Source organism: Peromyscus californicus, unplaced genomic scaffold (genome assembly GCF_007827085.1).
Source record: "Peromyscus californicus insignis strain IS unplaced genomic scaffold, ASM782708v3 Scaffold_5__1_contigs__length_169319896, whole genome shotgun sequence".
In the NCBI taxonomy this organism is placed as follows: domain Eukaryota; kingdom Metazoa; phylum Chordata; class Mammalia; order Rodentia; family Cricetidae; genus Peromyscus; species Peromyscus californicus.
The window spans coordinates 139,809,426-139,821,792 of NW_026294573.1; the positions used below are offsets into that span (position 1 = coordinate 139,809,426).

At 39.6% G+C, this 12,367-nt stretch overlaps 1 protein-coding gene across 6 annotated transcripts in view; it reads right to left on the reverse strand.

Annotated features, from left to right (window-relative positions):
- Positions 1 to 3,136: 3,136 nt before the first annotated feature.
- Positions 3,137 to 12,367, reverse strand: part of Plag1 (PLAG1 zinc finger) — a 46,901-nt gene continuing 37,670 nt past the window's right edge. For 4 of the 6 annotated variants that reach the window (XM_052716610.1, XM_052716607.1, XM_052716608.1 and 1 more), the window contains 2 exons: positions 9,796 to 10,154; positions 3,137 to 9,279 (listed from right to left, as the gene is read on the reverse strand). In XM_052716610.1, coding sequence (XP_052572570.1) covers positions 8,022 to 9,279; positions 9,796 to 10,037 — 1,500 coding nt within the window. In that variant the 5' untranslated portion in view covers positions 10,038 to 10,154 and the 3' untranslated portion in view covers positions 3,137 to 8,021. The remainder of the gene's footprint in view (positions 9,280 to 9,795; positions 10,155 to 12,367) is intronic. The other 2 variants (XM_052716612.1, XM_052716611.1) reach the window with 1 other exon arrangement.

Below are 12,367 nucleotides of genomic sequence, written 5' to 3' on the forward strand. Positions count from 1 at the left end.
AGTCTAGCCAGGCTGATGGCTGTCCAGGTGCAGGATTCTCTTACTTGAGAGAGTTCACTTTTTTTTTCTTTGCCTTTGAATGATTAGAAGAGGACCACCAAAATCATAAAGTGTAATTTGTCTCATGCAAGTCTACTAATTTAAATATTAACTATACCTAGAAAAATATGTTCAAAGGGACATCTAGGCTGGTTGACTAGAGACTGGATACCAAGCCTTGTCAAATTGACTAGTGAGTCATCACCAGGGAGGCTACCTGGAAAACAGGACCCCAAGAAAGACACGGAGATCGCCCAATGTCGGAGAAATGGAAGAGATCTACATGAACAACCTGGACATGAGTGGGGGTAATGAAGGGCGAGGGTCGAGGGAAAGAGAGCTTGGGGGAGCGGGAGATCCCAGCTGGATCAACAACAGAGAGGGAGAACAAGGAATAGGAGACCATGGTAAATGAAGACCACATGAGAATAGGAAGAAGCAAAGTGCTAGAGAGGCCCACAGAAATCCACAAAGATACCCACACAACAGACTGCTGGCATTGGTCGAGAGACAGCCCGAACTGACCTACTCTGGTGATGGGATGGCAAAACACCCTAATTGTCGTGCTAGAAACTTCATCCAACTACTGAGGTATCTGGATACAGAGATCCATGGCTAGGCCCCGGGTGGAGCTCTGGGAGTTCAATTAGCGAGAAAGAGAAGGGTTTATATGAGCGAGAATTGTTGAGACCAAGGTTGGATAAAGCACAGGGACAAATAGCCAAATGAATGGAAACACATGAACTATGAACCAATGGCTGAGGGGTCCCCAACTGGATCAGGCCCTCTGAACGGGTGAGACAGTTGATTGGCTTGATCAGTTTGGGAAGCATCCAGGCAGTGGGACCGGGTCCTGTGCTCATTGCATGAGTTGGCTGTTTGAAACCTGGGGCCTATGCAGGGTCGCTTGGCTCGGCCTGGGAGGAGGGGACTGGACCTGCCTGGACTGAGTCTACCAGGTTGATCTCAGTCCTCGGGGGAGGCTTTGCTCTGGAGGAGGTGGGAATGGGGCGTGGGCTGGGGGGAAGGTGAGGGGGGCGGGAGGGAGAAGAACAAGGGAATCCATGACTGATATGTAGAACTGAATTGTATTGCAAAATAAAAAAAAAAAATTGACTAGTGAGTGACTCTGTGATTTCTTTGTGGAATAGGATACAGATGAAATAAAGATATTTTGATGTTTTTGCTTTAGGGTGAAATTTCAAATACTTAACTATTTTTGCTCTAGGAGGAAAAAAAAGATAGCTCAGAATGGTTCCAAACAATGTCTGAACTTTGGCTTCAGTCAAGACACTGCCTCTGCTTGCCTTGGATAGTTCACCAGGAAACATGGTTCTCCTTTTAATGGAGCTGAGTTCCAGGATTTGGTGAAGGAGTGAGTGCCCTTGTCCTTAGGGTATGTTTGAGTAAACGTTACTTAAGAAGACCTGGCAGCCTAGCTCAAGCTATACAGCTACATTGAACTTTTCCTTCTCCTGATGAACCATGACTATGAATTTCTCATTCAGCTCCAAAGACTTGGCACAAGAAAACTACAGATCTAATGAAATTTTCATAGAGGAGCTCACACCATAAACAAATTAATTTTAAATGTCCTTTCTCAGAGTATTCTGCTCTTGGGTATTATAAAAAATCAATTTGCCTGTCTAAGCCACCCTTGAAGCAGTTCACATGATCAGATTTACATAGGAATATATCTAGTGTTAATTCTAAGGATTAATGTGGGATACTTTCATACTTGATAAGAGTAAGTGAGAAACAGAATTATAAATATGAGAACCCCTATTTTCTTTACCTGATCAAAGCACATGGAAAATGGCTAGGAGACACAGCATGTCACTTCCATAATTGGTTTCTGGAAAGGTGTTAAATAAATTCGCAGAATTGTCATCTTTACTGGAAGCTGCTTTCTTGGCTACCATGTTTTCAGCTGAAATGATGCACATGGCAACCATTCTGGCTTATTGGAATTGTCAAAGCTTGATTTAGTAAAACCAGTAGTAAATCAACCAACCTCAGAGGAACTTGTTGAAAGATAATTCCTATGACTGGCAATAATGTGCTAGAGGCCAAAGGAGGTTGATGTTTGGTGTCTTAACTCATCCCAACTTCTGAGACAAGATCTCTCACTGAACCTAAAACTCACTGATTGGCTAGAATGAAGGGCCAGTGAGCTCCAGGTATTCTCTTGTCTCTGCCTGACTGCTGGGTCAGGTTCTCCAGTTCGTATAGCACTTTACTGCCTGAGCCCTTGAAGTTTTGACTTTAAAAATAATACTCTCTGCCCTCCCTCTAAAAGCTCAAAAATCTTTTAAAAATATTTTATGAGTATGAATGTTTTGCTCATGTGTGTCTGTACACCACATGTGTGTCTGGTGCCTGTGGAGACCCAAAGAAGGCACTGGATCCCCAGGAACTGGAGTTATAGACAGTTGTGGGCCACTGCATGAGTTCTGGGAATGGAACCTGGTGCTCTGCAAGAAAAGGTAACCTTTACGGCTGAGCCATCTCTCTAGCCTCTCCCAAAGCTTGGAAGTCATACATGTCCTGAAACCTGCCATTTCATTCATAAAACAAATGGCCTTCTGGAGGCTGCAGTTCCAGTCTTATATCGGCAAACCAAAAAAGACGCTTAGTAGTTGTATGGACCCCACAAAATAGAAGATGGGGGTTATTAAAAAACAAAAGGATATGAAGTTGGGAGAGGGTAGGGGATGGTTCTGGGAAGATGAAGGGTAAATATGGTCAAAACAATATGTATGTATATAAATTCTCAAAGAATTAATATTGTCTAAAAACAGTAGAAATGTTACCATAAGGTATCATCTATGGGGATTCGGGAGGATCTGTATTATTTAAAGCATTCTGTACTTCTATTCATATATTCTGTGGAATTCATAAATCCTTTTCTTTACAACAAATCCCACTGCAAGTCATAAGAAGCTGCAGTGATAACTGGCAGTGAGTGAGAATTTACACTTGGGTATCCTGACAAGCAGCAGCCTGCTTCTTTGGATTTGAGTTTCTAAAGTACAGAATCACTGTAGCCTTGACGTGAAGCTACCTTACAGAAGTTACACACACACACACACAAAGATGACCTTTGTCTATATTTTATACAAATACAACAGTAGTTTGTGAATACATTTTAAGGACATGATATACATGATAAGCCACTTGATTTTCCAATATCACAGAATAGCAATTTAAAATGCAATAAAAATATACAAAATTCAGTCTGGAATGCAGATTTTTTTTTTCATTTCTATTTGACTCAAAACTTTACCATTAGAATATTTTTAGAGTACTAGTCCAAACACTTTTACATTAGCTAAGAATAAAATTTCAGCAGTCAGCTTATGTTCAGGCATGATGCAATCAATTTTTCTAATGGATTCCCAGTTTTTGTTAAATTCAAAGGGCTGTTAGTAACTTACAGCATGTTCTTCACTCCACACCCTATGTCAAGCCCACTTTCCATTCTGAGTTACAGTCACCTTGTGGACAAAAGCTGGGTTTGTTCTGGTAACATTTGCAAATCCAAGATCTCCTTTTGCAATCGCACATGAATACATTGTGGTGGTGTAAAAGTTTGTTAATGACAAATTAAGTCACAGTATAAAAATATATTGTACACTTTTACACCTATGTAGTCCTTTTCCTATGGATAAAAAAAAATACAACTGAATGAGACAGAAGTTTGTAGCACCATGAAGAGTTGTATCCCAAGTGACAGTAGCAGCATGATCCCATATAATGTTGAAGGAGGGTTTCTGAGAAGAGAGACATTCATTCTGGTTCATCTGTACCACTGAAGCTTATAACAAAGAAGTGTCTTATACATCAGCAATAATTCTGTGTCATCTGGAGAGCTAGATAACCTATCAAAAGATACTGCTTTCCATCCCCAGGGGCTGCTAACATTGGAGAAAGGCTTACTGGTGATTTGTGCTGTTACTAAGGCTGGTAGCATTATCTTGCATATAATTTCAAAGGAGCGCTCTGTGGGTACAATACAAATTAGGTATTTATGTAGACCTACATAATCAGGATACATTATGTTGTAGACCTGGCTGCTGACAGTGTGAATAAAACAAGACAGACTCACTGAGGGACTTATTAGTCAAAAACAAAAACAAACCAAAACCAGTCTGCCTTCACTAAGGACAAATACTCAACACTGAAAAGATCTCCTCCAATGTCACATGGATCTCAGTAGGCTAGAAGCAACTTGGGTGAACTGGTATCTTTTAACTTACTTATGGACTGGGAAGACAGTGTGCTTTGAGATACGTAAACCTTGTAAAAAAATAAACCATTGTAAAACCATATGAAAAGACACACACTGATTCTGTGCAATATAGCAAATCGATAAGAAAACACTGTAAAAATGTACCTGTTTAAAATACCATCTACCGTTTTTTGTACACAAAGCATTATATATCAAAGACCTACATATATATCATCTAATGGCACTTGAAATGAATATAATAAGTCTTAAAATAAAAGGCATAACCTATAAGAAAGTTTCTGTAAAAGTTTAGGTTCATTTTGAAAGTGCTATATCTTGTAGTATGTGAAGTATAGAGGTTGACCAAGCTCTATTTTTTTAATTGGCCTATATATGTACTGCTCACTAGATGAATGATCCTGAAATATGTACTCTATAACATTCATTATTAGCTTAATAAAGCAATCAGCTCTGGCTCATGTTTCAGTCAGTATATGGTTTTAAAAAACCGTCACTGTCCAAATTAACACAATATATCACTATATTCCACAAATGACTAGAAAAATAAAAGCACAAGCAACAAAGAGGCAAAAACACAAAGCTTGAAAGAAATGCTGACTGAAATAAAAAAGTTGCATACAGAATGGTGCATAATCCACCAAGACAACTTAAGTTCTAGAAATCTGAACTAGGTAATAGGATTTTAAATGAAAGCTTAACAGTGACCAATAACTATAAGGGTGGTATTGGTAAATATCAATGGGTTATAGTGTTTATAGCGCCTCAGTCCTTCCACCGTCAAGCTCCTGCTGCTGCTGATATAGTCTGCACATACATGTGGAAGTCAAACTGAATGACGCTTGCTTGGTATCTTGTCTGAGGTCCAAACTCTACACTAAACTATTTTAGTTAATGTTAATCCCTTTTCTTTCAGCCAATCTAAGGCACTATCAGAAATTCCAAGGATGATGAATCTGGCCACTGGTGAATGAAAACAGCGTTGGTAAGAACTATCCCTAACCATTCCTACTTCAAATAAAAACAAGTGACAGTATTTTCTAGGGGGTAAAAGCCAATTCTGTGTTACATCCTTGTTAAAATTAAAACATTGTGCAATTAAATTAAAAGCTGCCTGATCTTTAATAGAAAATCTATCAAGAAAGGGTTTAGTGACCACTGCAGTCAATTAAAAAAACAAAACAAAACAAAACAAACAAAGAAAAAAAAACCCAACCCAACTTGCTGAATTCCCTCTTACTTTGAAGTGTTATTCAAGTCTTTGGGGGCAGCAATAGGTAAAGAGGTGTACTTACAAAGAAAATTAAGACTACGTTTTAACACTGGTACCCTGGAAGATGTGTATTAGAGTTCTGTGCAGGGCAAGAATTAGGATAAAAATATATTTATATATATACATATATGGCGCCATTCCCATTTCAAAATGCTTTATTTCATATATTCTGCGACTCCCTTTTTTTTTTTTTCAATTAGCAGTGAAATACAGCCTATGAAGGCCAGTGTCTCAGGTCATTAATGTGATTTTCTCTTAAGCAAATTTTAGATAGAATAAACTAGTGCTTTCATATGTAGTGTTTGTGACCAACCTCTACATAAAAATAGGCTTTCTATTTACTTGTGCTCTGTCACCAAGTCTCTTTTCCTTTTTTAATGGTGATTAAAGCAATATTGAACACTAATCATTCAACTAGAGCTTTAGGTAAGCGATCTGTTTCATAGAAACTAAGGAAGCAGTCTTGAAGCAGAGCAAAGAGCCCACTTTGAGAGTAAGCGTGCTCCCAACCACAGCTCAGGAGCAGCCTGAAGAGTTAAAAATGTATTTCCTTATTAACATATATATTTTTAATGCCTTTGGAACACTTTTTTAATAAAATGTAATTTTTCATAATAAAATTTAAATACATAAGTATAAAAACTATTGCTCCAAGGTTAAAACCAGGAGCTAGAGCCCTCCAGAGAGTAACTCTGATTCTACGAAGTGCGCTAGACGTGTATGTAACATAGAATGAAAGCCCCATTCACATGACATTTTACATTTCTCCTCAATTTATAGTACTCCCAGGTATTTTAAATAATGCATCATATTCAGGAATCTATACTCATGTTTACAATTATTGATAAACAATGCAATCTGAAGTGATAGTTGCCCCTACCAAAGGGAATGAGTTGCCCCATACAAGGCTAATGAGTGCTCGGAAATTCAGAAATATTTTCTTCTTCTTTTCTTTTTTTAAAAGAGATACATACTCTTCTCTAAATTTCCCCCTACCCCTGCCCAGACAGAAGGGGTCCCAGAATAAGGTATTAACAAGTGCTTAACAGATATGTCTTACAGGCTGACGACACAAGCAACCCTTAGGAAAATCTATATGGAACCTTTGATCAGACCCCTGGCTGGCGTGAGGAAGCCCATCACTACCATGTCAGTGAGCACCACATCCTTGGTGCTTTCACACTCATTTGGTGTTTATTTTCCTTTGTTTCCTCTACAAATTCAACTTATTTGTAACATTCCTCCCATTTCCTAAGATTTGTAAAAGTGGGGTTTTACTGTTTTGGGTTGTGTAAAACCTTGTGGAAACTCCTCACATAGCTTTTTAATGTGCTTAATTTTAAGTTCTCCATCCAAACACAGCAGGGAAAGATGGATGTGCACTGAGCAAGAGAGCACAGTGGCAGGATTGCTGTTTTAGAAGTGACGTGATAGGCTTTTACTTTGCCCCCAAAGAGTCCAGTTTTCAGTTCTGGCAACAGTGGAAATTCTCTAGACAAGTTCTGAGGTTTGGCTGTATGTTTTACATCCATCTTCCTGTTGAGGAGTCTGTCACTCTGATGACTGAAGCAGCCTACTCTGGGTTTCACATACTTACTACTGCCCCACAATGGCTCTAAGACTCTGGACTAACTATGGACCAACATATAACATAAGAATGCTGGTACACTGAAGCCATCCTAGGTACGAAAGGTGAAGGACATAAAACAGAACATTTCTGCACTGATCCTGAAGACTGATGCCACACACCGTTAATATAAAGTAAAGATGGTTGAAATGTGGCAAAACAGCCTAAGGGCCAGTGCTAACACAGAACACCCTGCGACCTCTCTCGACTTCTTTTAGATATAGATATTGAAACTCTCTCTCTCTTTGTCATATGCTCACAATATTTTAGCTAGACAACAGCAGTCTTCAAAATATATTGATCTGAAATGATGGTATATTTAAGAAACCACTATAATCTCCCCAAACTGGATTCTAAATTCATTTAAAAAACTTGATCATGAATCCATTTAGTGGCTAGTAAAAAAAATGTAAAACACTTCAATTATTCACACATATTTCATAAGATTTACATTGTACTGCATATTTGCAAAAAAGATGAGCCAAATGTCCAGTGCCCATTGCTACTAGACAAAAATGAAAATTTTAAGGTCTAATAGTAGTTTGAACACAGGACTTGTAGAATTTAGTGATAATAATGGCGCTCCTATATGAAATAAAACTCTGAGACTATGACAACTGGCAGAAAATCAGGAGAAACAGGAAATGTAATTAAACATGAATGGTTTCAAAGCTTATCAAAGAGGCTAGTTCCTATTATTTACTGGCTTCATGAAATCTGATATTATACAAAAGCAGTTTTGTTTGTCTTAAAGTAGGCACTAAAATAAAAATGGTCGTCCAAGGCGGGGTTACACATGCACCTCCCTATCAAACCCATGGCCCAGACAGACACTACTGAAATGCCTGGTGGAAACGGGGCAGGGTGGTGCTTGTGCTTAGGCTGCTGGTAAAAGCCGCGGAGAGTGAGTGCAGAGAACTGAGACCCACGGTGTTCGCAGGATCCTGAAGATCCTGTGTTTGTGTGGGCAGCTGAGAAACAGAAGAATGTGCTTCATCTTGGGAATAGCTCATCCCAAGGCTCCCCACTGAAAGAGGATTATAGGGAGGACCATTTAATGGTATGAAATTGAACAACTGAGAAAAATCCAATGCTGGTGTGTTGAGGGGGTCACTGATAGAAATAGAGCTCTTTGACAGGGAGAGGTCACCTGCACCATCATCTAGGGACCCATTCTGAGGATCTAACCCTAACTTAGATGACGATGCTTGAGAATCCTGGGATGAAGAGGGTGCACCACCTTGTAATTCCATCAGATAACTCTCAATTTCTCCCTTTAATGGCTGTTCTTTTTCAGGAATAGAGATTGCATATGAGGTAGAACTGAATGGGCATTTGAAAGCAAGATGGTGGGAGGGGTGAACAGCATCCATATCTATGGGGCATGTCATTCCCAAAGGTAAAGTTGTGATCATTTGGTGAGCAGACCCAGAGCTCTGCATGGACTGAAATGGAGTGTTATAGAGGTTTAACTGCAAAGTGTTTGTGAACGGCTTTGACAAGAGTTCACTGGAAGGTAAGGACATCACTGGCAGGAGTTCATCTTTTATAGGCACAGACATGTTACAGGTAAATGGGTCCAGGAAATCTACTGGTTCAGTTTTGACCTTCAGAAGCTCTTGATTGTGACTCTTCTTCATATGTCGAGTGAGGTGATCCTTTCGTCCAAATCTCTGTGCACAGTACTGACAGAGGAAGTCCTTTCTTCCCGTGTGCACTACCATGTGTCTCCGGACATCCTTCCGGGTGTAGAACCTGCGCTCACAGTGCTCACACTGGTGCTTTTTCTCTTTCACGCCCCCGGATGACTTGCCTGCATGAGATTTCAGGTGCTCCAGGAGCACACCTGTGCTTTCAAAAGTCTGCAAACACACCTTGCAGGTGAGGTCACCACTGGTTGCAGCGTGCAAGGCCAAGTGTCGCTTAAACCCAAGCTTGGTGTTGTAGCTCTTGCCACACTCTTCGCATTTAAAGGTCTCTTTGTTGGGGTCGTGTGTATGGAGGTGATTCTTCAGGTGGTCTTTCCGGTGAAACATTTTCTCACAATAATTACACTTGTGGGTTTTCTCAGGAGAGTGAGTAGCCATGTGCCTTTAAACATAGATATATTCTGTGAGTGGTTATCTTAGCAAAAAGGTACGTATTCACTTTTCAAACGGGAAGCTAAACTACTAATGCTAATATACAGCTGTCTTAATAAAGGGTATACCTAACTAACACACACCACAGCATAGATAACACACTGCAAAACTTGAGCCATCTAAGTTGCCACTTTAGCGTTGACTGGTTTTTAGCTCTCATTACAAAAGTAAACAGGCAAGACTGAACACATTCATGTAATGTTCACACCCTTTTCATGTAGAAATTTCTCTTCACAAACGGAAATTCTACTCTCATTAAGCATTTTACTTAAAAAAAAAAATCCAAAGACACTAACACAGAAGTATGTGATTTAGAATACTTCAAGCTAGCCAATGTCTAATCTACTTAACATTTCCTCTCTGCAAATCAGCTGAGAAATGTGTATAGAGATACACACACTTACAATGGCTTCAGACGGCCAACACAAGAGAAAGTATAATCTGAAAGACAAATAGAGTGTAGTACCTTTGTAATTTGTACTTAGAAACAAAGGCCTTGGTGCAGTCTTGTTGTGTGCACTTGTAGGGCCTCTCTCCTGTGTGAGAGTAGGAGTGAACCTTTAATTTCTCAACACTGTTAAAGGCCTTGTCACACAGTTGGCAAGGGAAGTTTTTTCTTGGTTTGGTTTCACCACGCTTACGTTTCCCTGAAGGGGCTTTCTGGGTATCTCTTACTTCTGACAAATCACCAGGAATGACAGTGGCCATCGCAGCCTAAACCAGGCCTTCTTGTTGGACACCTGGGAACTGCCCAACTCCACTAAGTGATATAGCTTTAGGTGGCTTCTCAAGTTTCATGTGGTCGTAAAAGAAAGCAAAAAGGGACTGGAAAAAAAAATAAGAAACAACTAGTTTGTAACTAAACTCAATTAAAAAATTATTTGCTTTGTGATGCTTTTGAATTAAAAAAGAAACCATAAAATGGATTCAGCTGGTCCAATGTAATATCTGTAGGTTTCTTTGTATTTTCCAAAACAGATAGATATAAACGCATTGCTCAGAATGAACAGTTAATACATACCCTGAAATTGCACCTGACCAATGCTGGACTTATGCAGAACAGTAGTGAACTCAGGAACTCTCAGAGCATGATTCTAAAGGTGGCACCAGACAGTTTGCTTTTAGAAAACACATCTTACAGCTGAACAACCACAGCACTCTGTGCACATCATTGGTGCACATGGATTACATGAACACATACGCACTTAGAGCACCTGGTACTTTGCAAACCACTGAGTCCAAGGAAGGAAGCACACGAAGCCCAGATACTACAGGAAGAGAAAGCACCACCCGAGTCAAAACTGACCCTTTAAACCAATGCTATAACACTCTAAAGAGTTTCTGAGTCAAGGGTGGAAATGATTCATCTTCATAACAAATATTAAATGGTAAATCCCTTTGATACTATATGAGGTGAAAACTGCAGATCCTTGTCATTTGGGGGAGTATGGTTAGTTTCCCTCAACTGTTTCTACCTCAGAGAGAAGATTATTCTTACTGGGTGCACTAATGTTAATAAGAAGCCAGAGCCATTAGGCGTCCCTAAGAGCTGAAGGAGTCAGCGATCGACACAACTGAACCTGAATGTGGCACACCTGTTGAGAGTTCTCACAGTGCACAACATCTGTGCAAAAATGCATCCTCATAGAGGTGTTTCACTGTTTCAATTCATTATCAGTGCTGTGAGAAAAGACGAAGTATATATGTTGTGTAACAAAGAGTATGTCGTTAAGTTTAAATGAAATAATTAAAACTAAAGAGAAACCTTCATAGATAAGAAATAGTTAATATAATTAACTCTATTTCTCAGAGTAGGAAAATCAACTCCTCAAAGACTTTACTACTATGTAAGTTAAATCAGTGGTTCTCAACCTCCCTAATGCCACGACCCTTTAATACAGTTCCTCATGTTTGGTGACCCCGACCATAAAATTATTTTATTGCCACTGTAGAATTACAATTTTGCTACTACTATGAATTGTAAGGTAAATATCTGATATGTGACACTAGTAGGGTTGCGAGTCACAGGTTGAGAACCACTGAGTTAAAGGTTTCCTCAAGGTTTCTTAAGGTAATTTAGAAGGGTTCTTCCAAGGGACCACAGAATGGTAGCATCTGTCACGTCCTTTAAAAGGATCTGATTATTAAACTTAGTTAAAAGAATTTGTCATTCTCTTGTATATTTTAAAGAAAAGAAACAACTTCCTTATCTCACCTGTGTTTTGGTATTAGATTGACACATGCTTTTACACAATTTGGTGTGTTACACTCACTTTCACAGATTCCAGTTAAATTTTTTCAGGAATTCTAAACACCTACATCTGGTAACACGTAAGTGTCGGTCACATCTTTTTGTACTTTATAGCACAGAGGCTGTCCATAGCAGACTAAGCAGCAGTGAGCCATTATTTTGACTAAAGCAATACAGAATTCAGGCAAGCTAAGCACACATTGTTTCTTCTTTTTAAGACAGATGCAAGCCTTTGCATTGTTGTAAGTATCAGGAAGTTCCTCTTGAAGTTTACAAATGATATTAATATGATGCAACCAGCATCACAATAATGATGCAGCTGTTAGCTCTGATATCACAGCATGGATGCAGTTGTTATGACATCACAGCACTGATGCAGCTGTTAGCTCTGACATCACAGCACGGATGCAGTTGTTATGACATCACAGCACTGATGCAGCTGTTAGCTCTGACATTACAGTATTGATGCAGCTGTTAGCTCTGACATCACAGCACTGATGCAGCTGTTAGCTCTGACATCACAGCATAGATGCAGCTGTTAGCTCTGACATCACAGCACGGACGCAGCTGTTAGTGCTGACATCACAGCATAGATGCAGCTGTTAGTGCTGACATCATAGCACTGATGCAGCTGTTACCTCTGAAATCATAGCATTGATGCAGCTGTTAGCTCTGACATCACAGTATTGATGCAGCTGTTAGCTCTGACATCACAGCACGGACGCAGCTGTTAGTGCTGACATCACAGCATAGATGCAGCTGTTAGTGCTGACATCATAGCACTGAT